Here is a 13,750-nt window from a genome sequence, read left to right on the forward strand (position 1 = left end):
CCCTTATCCGAAAAACCCCAGGTCCCGAGCATTCTGGATAACAGATCCCATACCAGTACCTACTACGTGATGGTAACTAAGCTGCATTTACTGTATCTATATTGGTGGCTAAACATTCCTATTGGGGTTATTGTTTAAATGTTTTTAAATTGACAAATTATAGAGATACACATTATGGAAAGAATCCTTATCTGGAAAACCCCAGGTCACAAGCATTGCTAAAAAGAAATCCTATACCTGTACATGATTTAAGAATTAATATTCTGTTACTGCATATAGTGTAAAGACAACATGGTAACCAATTTAATAGGTCTATGCATACATTAATTTTATTCTTATCTGTTGTCATATGTATGATCTGTATAATGTACGCCTTTGCAGTGACATTTTCCTTGGAGTTTCACAGAACCACAACACAAGGTTTAAGAAGATTGTCTATTTTGTAGTTAGCTATGAAACCTAGCTAAGGTATATATGCACATTTAATTTAGTAGGTTGCAGCAAAGATACAGTTTCATTTAGTGGAGCAAACTATAAATCAGTTTGCTATTTAAAAAAGGAGCATCATACCCATTTATTCAACACTAAATTAATTCATAGGGCTTGTGCTGAACAAACTTTATTAGGAAATACTGTATGCATGGTTTTTTTTTGTTATTTCTTGCTCATTAAAAAGTAAAAGTCACAGTTCTCCATCATGTTATTATATGCACAATTATCTCAACAAAAGGTTTCCGCTTAGGGAACAGTCGTTTATGCAGAGACAAAAACACATGTTCAGCACAAGCCCTATTTGTTAAAGCAATATTGTCATGGGAAAACATGTTTGTTTTTCAAAACACATCAGTTAATAGAGCTTCTGCAGCAGAATCCTGAATTGATATCAGTTTTTCACAGATTTTTTTTATATTTAATTTTGAAATTTCAAGAGCACTCCATATTCTTAATCTGAATCATGAAACATAAGAAAACCTACAGACTTGTAACCACAGAAACACACCAGCAAAATTTCCAAAGAGAAAGATTAGAACATTATGTTCTATGTGAGTAATGAAACTTAAGAACATTATTGTGAGAAATACGTTTTACTTACTAAAATAAGAGTGTCTTTAAGTATTACTGTTGCTATACAAAGAAATCTCACATCTGGCTATTTATTTTGTGGATTAAAGAAAAGTATTTTCCGCGCATTAAAATCATTAAAACAAATAATAAAATTACAAATAATTAAAACTCAAACATTAAAAGCCAAGAAACGAAGAGCCAGACGTGGTGGTGTGCGAGAAGAGAGACAAAAGCAAGTTTTTGTGGGCTTGATCCCGATTATCGCCATCATCCATACTGCATGGGTCACACACACAGCTGCCAGCAAACCCAAAAAACTCAGTTTTATCCTCACTGGACTCAAACATTGCTAGCAGAGTTTCACTGGGTACATTTAAAACATCATTTTGCTGTGGAACAGACACCTTATGCGAGAGTCTGCAGAGAAGCTCATCATCAGCTAGGTTTGTTTGAGCAGAAGTCTTCAGTTTCCTGTGCAGATTTCCTGAAGGCGAGTAATCAGGCAGGAGACTCTGGAGCTCATCCGACTGTACAGTGGGATATATTTGGTCCATTGTTCTATGCCCTTCTTTGTTGTGAAGGTGATTTACAGTCTTAGGAAATGTAATATTATCACACACAGCTGGATCCATTTTTCCATAAGTGAGAGCTGCCTGGCATGCAGTCAATTTACTACAATGTATATTTCCCTTTAGAGAGACATTCGCGTACTGTGCGACAGCGTCTACCTTCTGTGGAACATATAGTAAGATATTGCTAGGAATGTTGCTAGCATCCCACCCAATCTTTGGCCTCTCCATAGTATGATCTATAGTTTCATTTTGTTTCGTTTCATTGTAAACAACTGACATTTCTCTTTCACCTAATGAACCCGGGAGATTGTCCTTCAAACACAAAGCTGGCACAGATGTTGCTACAAGTTGCTCAAAGTTGTCTGTTGTATATTTTTTGTTGCATAATTCTGCAGATCCCACAGGAGAGGGCAAGGAAAACATTGGATCGGTATTGCAAACAGGAGTTGGTGGAACAGAACAAGAAGTAGCATAAGGATCCTTTAACGTATTCTCCTGCAGTGGGGTGGTAGCTGACACTCTTTCTGAAAAAGTGTTTGCTTTTGAAGCTTCATTTCTCTCCTGGCCTTCAGCTTTATATTTTTCAGTCAACATCAATATCCCCACACTACAAATAAAAAAAAAATAATATACATATATAATGAATATATGGAAAGTAACAGGTAACCAATAAACTCTACCTGCTGGTATGGTTACTATACCTGGTGCAAATGTTATAACCTATTAAATGTGAACTTTGGCTTCTGAACCTAAATTTGTTAAAGAGCCCCACACAACACAAACTCCTAATACACCTATTGCTATTATCTGTTCCTTCAAAAAGTATTAATAAATACGATTTTATTTGCTGAAATCCAGCTTCAAAATGGTTCTTCTTTCTGCATCATCCTGGCAGGGGAGGAGGGACTAAAATATTAGTGTTATTTCTCCACAGCTTACAGAATGCAGGAACTACATAACCCACAATACTTTGCACCGTTATATTCCTTTTCTTATTGACATCATGAGTGAAGGGGATTGTGTGATTTGAAGGCGCAGGCTGAGGACAATTGAATACGGTTACACTTTATTTGAAGTAGTCAGCCAGATCAGCAGGAGAACAGGGGGGCCAGGCTTAGGGAACTGTTCCAAATCATATTACATCAAACATCATGAAAAGGCTGCATATTATTTAACTGTTTATTGCAAAGTTGTTTGAAATTATGTTTACCTTTTAAAAAGCTTATGTTGTGTTTGAGTAGAGTTCCACTTTAAAAAAAAGAATACCACCTGAAAATGGTAGCAAGCTGACTTTATTGCCAAGCAATGCCCTGGCTGAGTAGTTGATATTTACAATTTATGTATTTACCTTTTTCTTCCATTTTTGTATTTCGACCAATCCACAAAGTCAAACTCAAAAGTAGAAATAAGATCATCAACCACTTGATAGTATGCACTTTCTGAATAGTTCTTATGCTGTGGGCTTAAAATATGCTGCAATAAAAAAAATGAATCCATAAATTATGTATGTATACACATATTAATGCGTGTAAAGGACTGCTAAATTTTACATTACATGATATGTTAATATGAAGACAGGATAAAAATACAAAATGGAGTTTGACTGCTCTAAGCAAATGCATTCCAATGGACTGACACAGTTAGGAAAAAGTTAATAACTCAGAATAACATTTGGTCCAGAGTATAATAATGTCACTACATGTGAAAACTTTGATAGCACTGGTTTGTATGTATGCATGATCTAAGTCCTTACCATGCAGTCCTTACCACTGGAATATTAGTAACAAACTTAGGGGCTGATATATCAAAATGTAAGATTAGAGCTCACCACAGAATAATTCACCCAATTTCTATTCATTTCTATTGGATTTTAGAGGTGTATTTATGAATGAGTAAACTTAAAATTCACCCTTTGATAAATATGCTTTTAAAAAGCCCATAGGAATAAATAGAAAGAGGGTGAATTTTTCTGTTTTGAGCTCTAATCCCCCTTAACATATTAAACTGCAAAAAATATTTTACAAGTAAAATTATATAGTTTTTAGTTATGTTTAAAATAGTACTAAGTCTCTATAATTTATTAAAGAAAAAATAGATTATACTTACAGATTCCAGACTGTCGTATTTTTTAAGACAGCACTCACAGTAGCCATGCTTCTTTTGCTCCTTTAATTTAATATTTGCATTGTTTGCACCATCCTGTACGTGACCAGTCTTATTTATACTGCAAAACAATACATGGATTAGGAATGCGGCACATAAAAATAATGACTACATTATCAATTAAAATTTCTTCCTATGATGTTTAGCTTTTGCTCATATGCATTCTAAAAGTGTGTGTTTGGGCTGCATTGATTGGCAAGTGTCAGCAGCATTCATGAAAGGATGTGGTGAATGCCCTAAACATTAATGATGGACCATTTCCATTCTGCCCCCACAGTCCAAAGTTGGGGCAAAGTGGACAACCAAGTTAACTGGGTTTATCACCTTTAAATTGACTTAGTATGATGAAGACAATGATATTCTGAGACAATTTGCAATTGGCTTTTATTGTATTTTGTGTAGTTTTGCAGTTATTCAGTAGCAGTGTGGAATTTCAGCAGCAATATGGCTGTTAGGGTCTTGTTTACCTTAGCAACCAGGGAGTGATTTAAATAAGAGAATTTAATATGAATAGAAGGGCACCTGAATGGAAAGATACATAATAACAAGTAATGATAATAATACAATTGTAAGCTCACGGCGCAATCGTTTTCTGGCTGCCGGGGTCAGTGACCCCCATTAGAAAGCTGGAAAGATGTAGAGGAGGAAGGCAAATAATTAAACTATAAAAAATAATGAAAACCAATTAAAAAGTTCCTAGGAATAAGACATTCTAGAATATATTTAAAAGTTTATTTAAAGGTGAATCTCCCTTTAAAATATCAGCTCCTTCGTCTTCGTTGTTGTAAGTGCTGTATTGACAAACCTTTGTTTTGTTTCTGCCAGCTTCTGTCCAACATCTGCTTTTTTATCCACCTCTACTAAATAATTTGATGTAGTATTCTGGAAGGATCGAAACTGTGGCAATACAAGGTATAATGGTCTGTACTGGCTGTGCAATAAAAAAAATAAAAAATTTCAGGATTATTAATCTTAGATCACACATTTATAATGGAAACAGTCTATGGCAGTGGAGCATAGTGCCAACACCATATATTCTACATTTCCAGTGAGTCAATTCCTGTGCTTCATTAAATACATTTTTATTTTTTCTGTACATAGAGTGGTGTCAAGGACTGAAAGTGAAGAAATAATAAGTTTTATACCAAAATCTTTAATGCTTTAAACAGGGCGTATACCCATTGTTTATCGACTTCAATGACATACATATGTTAGATATTCTTTTTGCCAAATGTTTTAATTACAAAGCAGAAACCCTATTCACTGAGCTTATATTAAGACAGTGGTATAAATAACTGCTTAAATGGCAGTTATTTCTATAATGAAGGACCCAGTTTCCTTTTACTGAAGTGCATGCTAAGGTTCATGTACTTGAACCCAACGCCCAATATAGTACAATAAAAAACAATTTGCCAATATTAGTCCTTATGATTAATTCAAAATACGCTAATAATGTAGGCTGGTTGCTCAGGGAGAATTGTCTTGTGTTATTTTAATACATTGTGTATGATAAGGGTGACAACAGATTACCACCTTTACCACATCCAACTTACCAACTGCAGTCTTCTACTTTTATGTATGGGCTTTTTAGTTTTTGAGCTACATGAGGAGAAAAAAAAAAAAAGTAAATTTGTTTTGCTGTACAGGCTGAAAAACATTTGACAAACTTCACTTGATAGATATTTTTCTGAAATATGAATGAAAAAATTGCACGTGACAACTTACGTTTTACTTTCCGACGTGCTGGATGTTTGCTCTGAAAAACAATAAATAAAATGTAAGCAGAAATATCCCAATACACCTTCAGTTCGCTTTGTAATGCCAGTAACATACTAAATACTATTTTAAAAGGGTAAAGTAAAGTAAAAACTTCCCAGAAAGTTTAGGGGGTTCTGTTATAATCTTTAAAAACACCACTGTCAAAGATATTTGCTATTATGGACCAATCACCAGGATTAATAATGATGGCAGGATTAATAATATTAAAAAAATGAAATACAATTTATACGAAGTAGTATGTGGAGATCATTGGCATGTTGTGAGCCAGTCACATCTTAAAAGAAGCAACTTTTTGATGTGCTTTTGACTAACTTTTCTGTAACAGTGCCCAGTTGTTACCCATGTCTGTTGCTAACTCAACAAGTACCGTGTCCGCTGCAGGTAGTATAAAGAGGGAACACAACAGATTCCCAATAGTTTCAGTATATATGAGCCTGCAAACACATTAGGATTGGCTTGCCTAAGGCCTAAGTAAATATTTCCTTTCCCGCATTACACATAGAACAGAGACACACATTGTAGATTGAAACACTTACTTCAGACTTGACTACAGGTTGGGATTTTTTGACTTGCTGCAATGAACTTTTCTTCTTTTCAATGTAACGCTTTGCTTCTGAAATGTAGGTTGGGTGATACTGTTAAATAAGACTGAACAATACAGGGCTGCTTCTAGACATCTAGATTTCAGACTGAGGGACTCTTTACTAGGGATGCACCAAACCCACTTTTCACCAAACGGCCGAATACCAAACCGAATGCTAATTAGGATCGGGAAGGGTTAAACATCAGCTCACACTGAAAAAATCCCCCCCCCAAAAATGTAGCCCTTCGAAATGCAAATTAGCATATGCTAATTTATGCTAATTAGGATTCAGATTCGATTCAGCCGAAATCGAACCCTGCAAAAAAAAGGCCGAATACTGAACCAAATCCTGGTTACAGTGCATCCCTACTCTTTACACTTATCCTATGAGGATTCTGCCCTGCCCCCAAATACAAATCGACTTGCACTTGATATAGTCTTGCCACAAATTATGAATTAAAAAAAAAAATAAACATATATAACATATAATTATTTGTTACATATACAGATCCATCTCTCGCCATTTGCTTGGGAACTTATTCCTTTATGGCAAAGGTTATTAACTATTGACTTTATTTAGAAGGAAGATTTATCAACGCTCGAGTTTGATATTTTTTTTTTTTTAAAGATTCAAGTTTTTTGTGCTAAATGTGAACGTTTATGTTTGCTATACATCACATTTTTAATTTTTCCCCGCCACACACAGTATTTATAGATCATTTGCACTTGGTTTTGTAACTTTGAGAAAGGCTGGTTCTACAGCTGAAACGTCAGTTTCTCTTGTTCAATAAATGTCTTTTGTATTTTCATAAATCCTGTGAGACTTCTATATGTTCTACTTTCTATCGAAATTCTATGAGGATTGCAACCAGGCAAGTCTCTTTACCAGTAACACGAGTGCTGGCATTTTTATCTAATTATATATAATATACATACACACTGCAGTTACACACCTGGAAGGTGTCACTTTAAACAGAGTTGTTTTAAAATATTTCTAATGAATCAAGAACCAAATATGCAGATACTTACGTATAACACTGCATAGGAAATTTCCCAATAAAAAGCAATGTTACCTTATATAAATTGGGGTTGCTGGATAATGCTATTAAAACCAGTAAAAAGATAAATAAAATCAACATGCTGCATAGCTATTTCTAAGCATGCCGCAGACTGCTATGGTTTTTATACAGCTTGAATCCACACAATGTTGCCTATGCACAGGTTTATTATAGGTCATTTTTTCTATGTTTTTATAATAAAAAAGATGAAGCTACCAATTCATAGACATTGTTTGCAATCAATCCAAAAGAAAGAGAAATAGGGAAGAAGAAAAAAAAAGTCTTACCTTCAACATGAAGTATTTTAACTCCCCAGTTGAGGGCATTAGATAAAATACTATTTTTTGGTAGAATTTCCTGTGAAAATAGATACCAGAAGAACAGACTATATCAAAGCAGTTTACCATAGAAGAAAAAAAGAAACCACCATAAATATTTCTAAATTAAAAAGGAGAATGCCGTGGAACAAATCACCCGCTAATTTTAAAACAGGGGGTGTACTAAATGTTCCCTTTAAGCTGTGTGTTCGTGCACACACAGCAAATTGTGGTGCACACAAAGAAATTTGTATGAAAACACAACATTCTGTATCCATTCTGACCTGAACACACCATTTTTTAAAATGTGCACACAAAAGATATTTTTGCACACATAGCCAAGATGGAATTAGATATAACATTGGGCGTACTGCCCCTCTGAACAATCTGTAAATGAGCTATTTTACTAGTAACAAATAATAGACTGAGGAAAGCAAGAAAATATAAATAGTCATTAGCAAATGTAAGAGTCTCACCTGCTCTTTGATCGCCTTTTTCACTAAAGATTTCCCCCGACTTACAAGGCTCTGTTTACACAATAAAAAAAAAAAAAAAGTTCAGATAAATGTTATATTAATCAATATCTGAGAAACTTTGCTTTTTCCTGACTAAACACAGCACTTATGTGTAGTTTGACAAATGTTTTCTCTCATTGCACAAAGTTTCCAAAGACTTTTACAGCACAGCAACTCAAGAATTCTTGAGACACCAAGAATTCTCAAGTCAGTGGAGCAATAGATGGACTTCCATTTAAACACACACATTGATGTGTAATTAAATGGTTTAAACAGAACTTGCTGACAGGTTTGGGCACCCGAGCTTTAACCGAAAAAAAAATAAAAAATATGATACTGTTCCTTTAAGATAGGGGAACTAATAAATCATCCCCAAAAAAGGTCATGTGACATTACAGCTCTGGACAGATGAAACAAGCAAATATTTAGCAAATTATGCAATATTTTGGTCTATTTAATTTTGGTCAGATATGTATTATTTGCATAATAATTTGCAAATTAAATATCTGACCAAATCTTTGAGATGATAAAATATGTGTTTCTTCAAATGCTCGGTGTTCTGTGATGTGCATTTTCTACGTGAAATCTGCCCCCTTGTGCACAGCGGCAGGCTGACCCCCTTCCTGTCAGTGACTGTACACACAGGGCAGCACTGGGCTAACTGAAAGCTACAGAATGTTCTACCCCATTATAAGAATACACTTACTCAATTCTACACAAAGAAACTTGCATGATTTACATACTTTTCAATGTTAATAGACAATCAAGGATTTTGCACAGGACTTTGGACTAATGTAATGTTTCTATGTGAGCACAATTTAAAGTCAGAAGTTAATTTAGCCTGATACCTTTTCATTTTTTTTACTTGAATTTCCTTCTTGAGGTAATCGCCTATTGCCTGGGCTGGTTGAACTCTCTCCGGTGTTTTGAGCAGGTTCGGGACTCGGTACAGAACAAACATACTTCAAAGTCTTCACACATTTTGCTTCCTTTTTACTTGTTATAAGATAGCTGATTTCTTTGCTGAGAAATCCTTCAACAGTCTGAGAAAATATGGAGGGGTAACAATTTTAAGACATTTTAAAACAGATAACAGTTCCTTTCACCTGTTCACACCTCCCAGACAAGGCAGTATATCACAGCTTAATGCCAACGGCTTCTATAATTAGCAGGCAATTGAAGGTTCATTTACGAATTTGTAATGTAAAAAGTAATGAGTACAAATGCTAATTTCTAGCAAAACATTCTCTCTTGCAGCACAGGGGTAACAGATATTTAGTACTTCTACAGATGAGCCACTCAGAAATTTATCTGAAAACATCCTTAAAGGAGTAGTTCACTTTTACAAAATCTATTGCTTTCAAGTAGTAGTAAATCAGAAACTATAACTTTAACAGCTTTTAAGGGGAAGGAAAGTAAACATGGTAATATATCCAGCTGTGATAGAAAGCACACAATTGGTGTGTGTGTAAGCAGCACAAAATCAGCATAACGCAATGTTTGTATAACTTTTACTGCACGTTGGTTGCCTAGCAACAACATTGGCACCAACTTAGGTTTGTAACACACATGGTGCTGGTGTCCCTGATGAAAGTTCCAATCAGGAACAGAAACGTTGGACTGAATAAACCTCATTTTTCTTCACCTGATGACATTGGGTGCAAATCCCTTTGAGTGCCATCACTACCTACCGACATACATAAATAAAAATGTAATACAATACAATCTTTTACAATGAAGTAAAAGATACACTAGTTGCATTAAGTTTTTTATAGTTGACTTACACCTCCAAGTTCTTTTATGTCTTTTTCCAGTTTTTCAGATATTAATTTGGATGTTAGGTCAAGATAGAACACTTTCCCAGAAAAAGGTTTGCATATGTCTGCTTGAACTTTTCCAGTTGGATTCTTCACTGTTGCTACAGTGGATTTCATTTTCACACCTCGCCCATGTGGTGCTCCTTCAAAACAAGAGAAAAAGGCAATCTGTATTATTACAACATTCTCCGACAACTGTTTTCTTCTCTATCGAAAAAATGCCAAGCTTTTCCTTGAGCCAATAACCTAACTTAGAACTTTAAAGGAACAGTAACACCAAAAAATAAAAGCTTTTTAAAGTAATTGAAATATAATGTACTGATGCCCTGCATCAGTACAGGGAAAAGGCACAGGTTACATAGCCGATAACAGATAATCTCTGTAGAATACAGTGTTTTATCTATTATCTGCTATGTGCCTTTTCCCTTTTGAATGGCTGCCTCTGTGGCTACACGGCAGCTTTGTTTATATAAATTTCTGAGGCAAACATACCAGTTGTACCAGGGCAGGGCAGCAGTACATTATATTCTAAATTACTTTTATACGCTTTCATTTTTTGGTGTTACTGTTCCTTTAACAAAATACACAAATTAAAAAGGAAAGATGTATATTTACAAAAGGTGAAAATTTCAACTCACTGTTCCTTTGCAACTTGGGTCCCCTGCTAGCTTCATTTGCTTTGTCCTCCGGAGAAAGCACCACCTAAGAAAATGTAAGATCAGTTAACTAACTTGTAAATGCAAAGATTGGTCATCCCAATGGTATGCATTCAATACAAAACCATGCAAAACTGATAACGGGCCAAGTACAGTGGATGAGCAAATGGGAAAAATTACAAAGGATAACAGATTGTAAAAATATACATATAGGGGCACATTTACTAATCCACGAATCCGAATGGGAAAAATTCAGATTGGAAACGAACATTTTGCGATTTTTTTCGTAGCCGTTACGATTTGCTCGTATATTGTCGCGACTTTTTCGTATTGAGCGCTCGTAAACGGCAGGCAAACCTTTCAGACTTTGCATGATTTTGGAAGCCTCCCATAGGACTCAATGGCACTCTGCAGCTCCAACCTGGCCCAAGGAAAGTCACGATACTGAAGCTTGAATGAATCCGAAACTTTCGTACTCGGCGCGACAGCTACGAAAAAGTCGTGACAATTCACGCAAGTCGTAACGCTACGAAAAAGTCACGACAATTTACGAAAAAATTGCAAAATACCGATCATTACGGAAAAAATGCATTCGGACGCTTTTCGGACGTTCGTGGATTAGTAAATGTGCCCCATAGTGTGTTTTCTAACACTGCCCCTCTATACGGAATAAGTTATGTGATACTGCTGTATAAACCCACTGCTTTCACTCTATAATTTACGCTGTTGTCACCTGTGTGACTACCAACATTATTGTGCAGTTACACATATAACACCATGGCCAATAGCATGCAGCAAATGGCATTGCTCCAAGCACAATAAACTGTGACTACTGACCAAGTACTTCCGATAATAGATCAGAACTTCACATTCCAATTTAATTTGGCAATTTTCTCAACCAGCAGAGACATGTAATGTATTAGCACAGTTTATGTCCTAAGTTACCCTAAGTAATTGGCATAGTGGTTAGCATTGCTGCCTGTCTGCTACTCCTTTACATTAACCTTTCAACAACAATTAGTAAACACTCTCTCCCAAGCAAAAAATCATAAAACTGTGAAGCTGTACTCTGTTGGGCATGCACAGGTCTAAGTTGGAGAGTGCTAGCTGGAAGAGAAAGGTAAGATGGTGGCACTTCTTTACAATGTTCAGGAGAGTGTAGTTTTTTTTTTTCCAAAAAGAAGCTCCAGCATGATAAAAGTAATTTCCATCACAGGTTCTTTATAGTATAGTATACTTTCCTTGTTCTTTATAGTAATTTAAAAATGTAGCTGACGCAAGTTAATCAGCAGAAATGAAAGAGAACTGACAATTGCTACACTGCTGCAAAAGTCATATCCAACAGTGCAGAGAATATATATAATAAGCATGATACTTTCAATAGCAAGTATAATTTACAAACATTAAAACCACTGAAAACATTCAATGGTATAAATGTATATTGGAAAGTTACTAAAAATTATTTTCTTTTATTAGGACATTTGCCTAATAAAAGAAAACAAATCTAAGCAACTTTACAATCTACATTCATTACAAATTTGTAATAGATTATTAAGGAGACATATTGGATAAATGGGAAAAACCCTAATATTGTAGGCAATTATGAATAATATACGGCGCTGGTTTCCCTTTGGGCTAAACATTAACCCTATCTGTAAAAATGGCCCCTTTATTGGAGCTCCCTATAGATCCTCTCTCTTCTCTGTCCGAGTTTAAAATGAAGAGTGGGTGTGTCCTAACGGTCCCTGCCAGAAGCACAGTAGGAGGGGGAGAGCCAATCACAGCCCTGCACTCACACAAGCAAAGACAGGCTTCAGTTCCCTATCAGGTCAGCCTAGCTGCTGATTGGTTCCTATCCTACATTGCAGTGTACGGATGGCCGCCGGCTCCCCAGCTCATCCAGAGAATTCAGCCAGAAGGAAGTGGAACAGATGGGCGGGACTAGTGGGGTTTTGGGGGAATTTCTCTGAAATACAGCTTTTTAGCACAATCCTTCTATATCTAGAGGAGTATAATTCACTGGCACATTCATAATTTTTATAGGATGTCTCCATTAAAGTTATTTGTATATATAATTGCTATTATAAGCAGTTTGTCCTTTTCTAGTCTCTGCCCTGTTGGCTCTGGCATTTGAAACAATGTAACATAAGCCAGCAGACTGACAGACCTGCCTTGCTGGAGGAGACTGGCTTTTGCAACATTGTTTGAAAAATCATAACCAGGAGTTCAGCAAATGCTGCTTTCAGTAGCAATTACATTTACACATAACTTTTAAAGCACTAAAAATCTGTAATAAATTCATATTGGAAAGTTGCTAATAATTATGTTTTCTTTTTATTAAGCAAAGAAATATTTTTGGGGGTTGACATGCCAACCCAAAGCAAAAATTGGGTTTTGTGCAGACATGCTTTTTAAAAACATAAGAAAGTTGGTATGGTTGCAGCAGTAGGTATAATACTTATAGATGTCAGCTCCACAGGGAAAGGGCTGTCAGGGAATGCCAGGAGCCACACATAACAGCACAAAGCCCATTGGCTGGGAGACCAGGCCTGGGTGGGACAGGAATTAAAGGGACACCTGGCAAAGCACAATTGCCCCAACTGGGGTAGGGGGGGGGGGGGGGGGGGTCGGAGGTGCAGTATAGCAGTGGAAGGCTGCAGTTTAGGCAAATATGGGTTACAATGAAAATATCTAAGAACTGTTACCCGTTGTAAGGAGTCCCTTCTCTTGTCTATGTCACGACCCCCCCCCCCCTGCAATTGCTCTGCCCTACTCTTATTATCTCTGGCTTTGGAACGACTATTGCTGGTCTGCTGAATGGCGCCTAGTTATTATACAGCGCTACAGACTAAGTCGGCACTTACGGATACATGCAGTACCTACTGTCGCAACGAACCGCTGCATACGTACTATTTCCACCATTCCCATGATACCCCAGGGTGGGGGAGATTTAATTTAGTAGCGCGGCTACAGCGAACAGACCGCACAATACAGCTCTCCGCTTACCGAACACTGGCCGCGTCCTCCCACCAAGGCCCCGCAGGGGCTCCCGGACACATCAATGCGCTCCGCCAGCTCTCAGCCCCTTACTCCGCTTCCTACAGTTTAAGCCTCCGTCTGTTTTGCCGCCTCTCTCCGAACAGCCCCGCCCCCAGCCGCTAGGGTAAACGCAGAAAATACGTCAGCAAAAATCAAGATTCGCCACACCAGCAGCATCGAAAGCGC

At 36.6% G+C, this 13,750-nt stretch overlaps 1 protein-coding gene across 1 annotated transcript; it reads right to left on the reverse strand.

Moving 5' to 3' along the window:
* Window positions 1–909: 909 nt before the first annotated feature.
* dbf4 (DBF4 zinc finger) lies at window positions 910–13,596 on the reverse strand. The gene is made up of 13 exons (NM_001044505.1): window positions 13,532–13,596; window positions 10,508–10,571; window positions 9,837–10,012; window positions 8,901–9,095; window positions 8,014–8,064; window positions 7,508–7,577; window positions 6,116–6,192; window positions 5,526–5,556; window positions 5,354–5,399; window positions 4,606–4,731; window positions 3,744–3,861; window positions 2,986–3,110; window positions 910–2,244 (listed from the first exon to the last, which is right to left on the reverse strand). Exons 3-13 carry the CDS (start codon window positions 9,984–9,986, stop codon window positions 1,242–1,244), a joined length of 1,992 nt encoding a protein of 663 aa, NP_001037970.1. The 5' UTR covers window positions 9,987–10,012; window positions 10,508–10,571; window positions 13,532–13,596; the 3' UTR covers window positions 910–1,241.
* Between the last annotated feature and the right edge of the window lie 154 nt (window positions 13,597–13,750).

Source organism: Xenopus tropicalis, chromosome 6 (genome assembly GCF_000004195.4).
Source record: "Xenopus tropicalis strain Nigerian chromosome 6, UCB_Xtro_10.0, whole genome shotgun sequence".
Classification (NCBI taxonomy): domain Eukaryota; kingdom Metazoa; phylum Chordata; class Amphibia; order Anura; family Pipidae; genus Xenopus; species Xenopus tropicalis.